The sequence below is a fragment of the Nannospalax galili genome, unplaced genomic scaffold (assembly GCF_000622305.1).
Source record: "Nannospalax galili isolate Female #2095 unplaced genomic scaffold, S.galili_v1.0 scaffold1465, whole genome shotgun sequence".
Lineage (NCBI taxonomy): Eukaryota > Metazoa > Chordata > Mammalia > Rodentia > Spalacidae > Nannospalax > Nannospalax galili.
Genome location: NW_008352395.1, coordinates 144919 through 151781, shown reverse-complemented (window position 1 = coordinate 151781; position 6863 = coordinate 144919). Strand labels below are relative to the sequence as shown.

At 34.4% G+C, this 6863-nt stretch overlaps 1 protein-coding gene across 2 annotated transcripts in view; it reads left to right on the top strand.

Moving 5' to 3' along the window:
• Kifap3 (kinesin associated protein 3) overlaps positions 1-6863 on the top strand; it is a gene marked incomplete at its 5' end in the record, with an annotated part of 146234 nt that overhangs the window by 4606 nt on the left and 134765 nt on the right. For both annotated transcript variants that reach the window (XM_017802296.2, XM_008849416.2), the window contains 1 exon segment: positions 4392-4546. In XM_017802296.2, coding sequence (XP_017657785.1) covers positions 4392-4546 — 155 coding nt within the window.

The window sequence follows — 6863 nt, the reverse complement described above, 5'->3', positions numbered from 1 at the left end:
GAGTGTGTTGTTTAATCTCCATGTGTTTGTGTGGTGATTTTGGCTTCTTCGGGTGTTGATTGTAAGTTTTATTGCATTGTGGTCTGATGGAACGCATAGAATTATTTCAATCTTTTTGTATTTGCTGAGTTTTGTTTTGTGCCCCAGTATATGGTCAATTTTGGAGAAGATCCCATGGGGTGCTGAGTAGAAATATGTGTAGATATCTGTTAAGTCCATTTGAGATATGGTTTTGTTTAATTCAGATGTCTCTCTGTTAAGTCTCTGGCCTGTTGACCTATCTAATGGAGATAGTGGGGTATTGAAGTCCCCTACTATTAATGAGTTGGGGTTAATTTGGGTCTTAAAGCCCTGTAGTATTTTTTTTATGAAGTTGGGTGCACCAGAGTTTGGTGAATATATGTTCATGATTGTAATATCTTCTTGACTGATTGTTCCTTTGATCAAAATGAAATAGCCCTCTTTGTCTTTTCTGGTTAGTTTCAGTTTAAAGTCTATTTTGTCTGATATTAGGATTGCTACGCCTGCTTTTTTCTTAGTGCCATTTGCTTGGAATATTTTTTTCCATCCTTTCACTTTGAGATAGTGTCTGTCCTTAAAAGTGAGATGAGTTTTTTGCAGACAACAGAAAGATGGGTTTTGTTTCTTAATCCATTCATATAGTCTGGTTATGGTGCAGAATCATACAGGTGATGCTTTGTTAATTTTCCATGTCTTTTAATTGACATGGGGTGCCTAATGAAAAGTAGGTATATTGATTTAAGAACAGTTGAATAACCACAAGTGACATTTTCTGAAAAATTATTGTTGCCTTTTCTCCCCATGCGTTTTTAATAAATTCAGTAGAGATTTAGGTGGCTACTCACTAAAAGCAAAATTGTTTGAGTAAATACAGGATGAATCGGGTTGCTAATATATATGTAATAGAAAATAGACCTAGAAGACATAAATAAAAGTCTGTTTATATCAAAGCAAACAAGAATCACAACACCCACATTAAGATGACTAAAATCCAAAACACTGGCCGAACAGACACTGGTAAGAATTCAAAGTGGTAGGAATTCTCATTCATTGTTTGTGATGAAATGAACTTGCACCCACTTTATATTATCTAAACACAGGCTCAAATAATATCCAGTAATTGTGCTCTGAGATATTTACTCAAGTGAGTTGAAAACTTACATCTACAGGAAAGTCTGCACATGAATGTTTATAATAGCCCTATCCAAAACAGTCGACAATTGAAAGCTATCAAAATGTTCCTTAAAAATGAATGGATGAGCTGTGGTGCCCCGTACAGTAAAGCATTATCCAGCAATGAAAAGAATCAAATTATCAAGCTATGAACAAACCTGGTGGGATAGTTAGTGAAAGAAGTCAGTCAATCTGGAAAACCTACATGCTATATAACATTATAGAAGAGACAATATAGTATAAGAATTAGAGATTGCCATGGGTGGAGGATAGGGCATTCTTGGAGCAATAAAACTATTGTGTATGATACTATATTGACTGATGTATGCACTTACAAAAACCCATAGAACACAGAGTAAATGCTAATGTAAACTATGGACTGACCTCAGTTAGTAATTATATGTATAAATTAGTTCGTAGTTTACACTAGTGTTCACTGTTTGTGTTCTGTAAGTTTTCATAAGTATACTAAATGTACCATACCAATGCAACAGTAATAACAAAAGAGCATGGTAGAAACTGGGAGAGAGGTGAACACGCCAGCAAAACTACTCTAAAAAACTTACAGATATGTTTACTGAGTTTCATTTTGTTTCATTTGAAATGGAGTCTCTTCTGCTTCAGTATCCCTTTCAAGTGCTGGAATAAAGGTTTGCCCACTGTGTGTGTAGTGTCTGCCATGCTTTTTCTCAACATGATTTATTGAAAAATATGATTTCCAGGTTCCTCATTAAAATTAACTATAGAGATGGCCTTTCAGAGTTATTCATTATGGGCCTTTCTTACCATTTGTGCCTTCTAGCGTTTAGCTAAAATTATTCAAAATAAAATCAACAATTTTAAACACTGAAAGGGTATCAACAACAAAAAATCCAAATAGACATAAGGCAAAATAAGATAAAGGACATCATACTAGAAAAATTTAAGCCAGGAAGAGTATCTAAATTATGCTAATAGACTAGTTTCAGGAAAGTTCATCTACATCTAAAAATTGGTTGCACAGATGCCAAGATCGGAGTATTTCTTTGAGCTCTCAACCACTGATCCCTCTAATAGCTTGCTATCTTCCTCTAAAAGTTAGCTATCTTCACAAAGAAATAATTCTGTACAGTGGATACTTACTTGGTTTCTCATTCTCAATATAAGTCTTCTATAGGAGCATTTACTTGGCAGGCCTATTTTTAATGTCTTCATAATTTGCCCTTGGCCCTGAATCCATGTAAACAGGCAGGAGATTGCACCCTCCTGTAGCCACCCCCCCAGATTTCCTGCATTCTGTCATTTTTATTAAGGCCTATTGAGGCAAGTTAATGTACCCATACATTCTCTGATGCAAGTTCATCTGCTCCTTGGTACAAGTTTATCCACTGGAGACTAGTCAGCCTATCTAGAGACACTCCCTTAAAGAAAATCAACTCTCCGTCACCCAGCAGTAATCAGCTGCCAATAGTTCTTTGACTAAGATTGGGACCTGCTGTCCGATTCCCAGTTCTATGCTGGGGTTTTGCTGGCTTGAGTTTGCATGTGTCTTGTGCATGCAGACACCATTGCTGTAGATTCATATGGACAAGGTCCCTGGAGCCTGCAAGACTGTTTCCATATGGTCCTGTACCTCCTCCTTGGCTCTTACAGTCTTTCTGATCCCATTTCTGCAATGGTCCCTGAGCCCTAGGTGAGTGGAGTTTAATATAGGAGTCCTGTCCAAGTGCCCACACCCTTCTTGGCCATTGTGGGCTTTTGTGTTCATTACCCTCTGTTGCATGAAGGAGCTGTTACCCTCTATTGCATGAGGGAGCTTTGCTGATGAGAGTTGAGAGTATTCTGTCTTCCCCTTGTTCTGCTATGTTCGGTGAGCTGTACGTGTAGAGATTCCATTGTAGATATGTCACTTACGGTTGGGCATTTCACAGACATTTATTCTCTGTATGTGACCAGTTATGAAATTCTGTAATTGACTCTGTCTGTTGCAAAAGAAACTTCTTTGATGAGTGGTGACTGGCATACTTGTCTGTAAATATAAGGACCCATATTTAGCATATAGTAAGAAATTACATTTGTCTAGGGATGTGGCAGAGGTAGGGTTTTCGCTAAAATCTATGACCTTTTCAGCCATGTGTATTTGGCTGTTTATAGTACCACACATGAGTTCTCTCCCATTGAGCAAGCTTTAAGTTCAATTAGATAGCTGTTGGTTACCATGAAGATAAAAGTGCCACTACTGCCCCAATGTAGTTTGCTCTGCTGGTCATTGTTGTGGTTTTTAGACAGGAAAGCTGGGGTTGGACCATCAATTGATGTTCTCCTTTACCAGCTTGTGTAATGCTCTCCGAAACTATGAGAATTAGCCTTCAGGGGAGGAGGCTTCCAGGTCAGTCCAGTTCCATTGCTCCAGGTCTTGTGTCTGAAGCATGTCCTGTATTCAGCAACAGGATCTTGCCTTCACATTCTGGGAAGCAGACAACGGCTGTATCAACAGTCTGTGTAATGTGGGGAGTCTCTTGAACTATCCTGGTCAACAACTCTACTTGAAGGGAGGTTTTTCCTGTCTGGTACTTTTTCTTGTTATATAGCCTGCAGCTATACACATGGACACATGTAGAGATACTGTACGTGATTTTTCAGTAGACTTTTGAGTTAATACATTTTCCTCTAGTTTTCCACATTCCTCGGGACTGTCCTGGGCTAAATTTAAAAGGAAATAGGAAGGCCGGAATATGTCAATGGTACAGTACTTATCTAGTAGATGCTAGGTCCTGAGTTTGAACCCCAGCACTGCAAGCGAAGAAAAAAAAATGGAAGGTTTTCTTTTTTTTTTTTGTATATTTAAGTACAGATTATATTAATTGGTTCCAAAGAACTCATGTAGGTTTAAAGTTCATCTTGATTTAAAATATAAAATTCATCAGTTGTGGCCAAGAAAATGATTGATTCATAGCAGTATGAATTCTCATTCAATAAGGGAAAAGACCATATAATTTTGTATTCAAGTACTGCTTCAAAACAGAATCTGAACATCCTGTACAGAAAGCCACAGAAAATGATTCTTGAATTTATCTAATTATATCTAAATCCTTAATAAAATTCTATGGCCAAATATTTATAGAGTCTGTATAATCTGTAAGCTATCTTAAAATAGTATTATTGAATCTACCACATACTTTGCAATATCTGAACTGGAAGTTGGTGTGCACTTGCAGCATTCGTCTGAAGAGTCTCAATGCTAACACAGACATAACTTCCCTGGCACGGAAAGTGGTTGAAGAATGTAAACTCATTCATCCCTCAAAATTGAATGAGGTGGAGCAGCTATTGTACTATCTACAGAACCGCCGTGATTCATTGTCAGGAAAAGGTAAGTGGAAGAATTGCTGGATTTTAAATGCAATACCACAGTTGTTTGACTATCGTATATAAATACTTCACATTATTTGAATGTTAAGTGAGTTCTTTTTCCCAGTTCTAGAATAAACATATATTAGTTTCATGCATGAGAGACCTTATGATTTCACATACAACTATCAGGTTCTGTTTTACTGTGCTCGTATATGCACATGCACAGAAATAAGAGGGAAAAGTATGTGTTACAATGAGCATAGACTATGAAGGGAATGCGTTTAGGGCAGAAAATGTTTTTTTTTTTAATCTCTTACTTATACTTAATTTTTTATTTGAATGAATTATTTAAATATTTCAAGTGTTAATGTACATATAATATGCAGCACAATTTTTAGACCGGCCTGGGAGATGACTTTCATGAATATTCCATGGGAAAATACATTTCTTTCCTCAGTGTCTTTAATGTCATTCTCTTACAGTACCAAGCATATGTTAAATGCATTTTGTATATTTGTAGAGTGAATTGAGTGGATATAAAGTTACTGAAAAACAAAATATGTTTTGAACTTGATTTCTTCTATTTGCATTGCTAACACACAGCATATCAATACTTAATATGTTTATAGTTAGTAACTGCTATCTCCTGCCCTCAGTTCCCTCATAAAAGAACCATACCATTAAAGTATTAGAGCTCAGAAAATATAGAAGACATTTGCAAATAGAAATGAAAGCATGGGGTTGTAAATGGATTATTAAGAGCTTGGTTATCCCTTTTCACAATGTTTCAAAGTAACATCGATAGTTCAAAAATAAACTATTTTTAGAATAGCATATCACTGCTCAGATTTTGACTGGACTAATAGAATTTTTTAAAATTATTTATTTAGTAACCACATAATTAGAAGAAGCATTTCATTACAACAGCATTGACACATTCAGTAACAATTTCCAGAGCAAAGATGCATCTCTTTCAAAATTGGCTGTAAATTTTTAGGTTTACAATTGAATCAATACAGTTATACAATATTATACTCAGTATAGGCCCTATAAGACATAAAATTTAACGAGGTTTTAACCTTTAAAAAAGATCTCCGTTTCATTTTAAAATATACTGTTTCATACAGAAAAACTTCAAATTAGTCTTCTCTATATCCATAGCAAATAAATTGCTTTATGCCTAATAAATGCTTTTATTAGTTATCCTTGAATATAGTACCAAGCATATGTTAAATGCTTTTTGTATATTTGTAGAGTGAATCAAATAAATGTAAAGTTACTGAAAAATATGTTTTGAACTTTATTTCTTCTAATCGCATAGCTAGCACACAACATATCAGTACTTAATATGCTTATAGTTGGTAACTGCTATCTCTATAAGGAAGATATCAGGGAAGAATTTTGTTAAACAAATACCATATAAAACAATTTTCTCTTTACTATTTTTGTAAATATCTATAAATAGGGAGAAAGCATTACAAATAAATTCCAGGTAAACAAGGTAAGCTGATAATAGTATTTGAATACACGTTGTGTTCATTGTACATGGTACAATGGAGTTAAAATAGGTATTTTCTAGTACTAAATGAATATAACTTTGAAGGCATTTATAGTAAAATATCTTTGAAACTGCTAAAAATCCTAAAACAGAGTTTTCAGTGCCAATCAATATTTTCCTCCATTCCAATGCTAAAGAAATACTAAAAAATTATCTATATTATACGTGGATAAAATATTTACAATCAAATTTATTTTCCACCTGGCTATATCTTGCTCACTGAAAAAAAGTGTTAATCCTTTTTAAATTCAATATTCATTTATTTATGTCCTTTTGTGAAAACAGGATTTCCTAACATTTTTTATCATTAGCTATTGACTTTGTGATTTTCAGTGACAAATTTTGCAGAGCAATATTTCTTTTTTGCTAATCATGTGTTTTAATAAAATAATAGTTTTTATTATGACATTTTGTTCCATTCTTCTAACCCTCACATTTACCCCTGTCATCCTTTCATACCCTTCTCCTAATCCCCTTCTTCCCTAATAGTCCCTGGGAAGGGCCAATTCTATTATATGTACATTTATAACCTAATTATAATTCAAGATTTTGATACTTTTCCAACTTAGTTTAATGTATGCATTAGTTCTGTTTAGAACATGAAATTATGCTTTTAATTGAATGTATAATAAGTAACTCAAAGTTATGTTTAGTACCTGAATACCTCCTTGGGAGTAAATGAAGATTAGTATAAATATCAAATATTTATCTTTTATTTTAATTTATGTTCTAAATTTCACTTTTCAGACAAAAAACAGTTAGCTGTTATTTAGTTTAG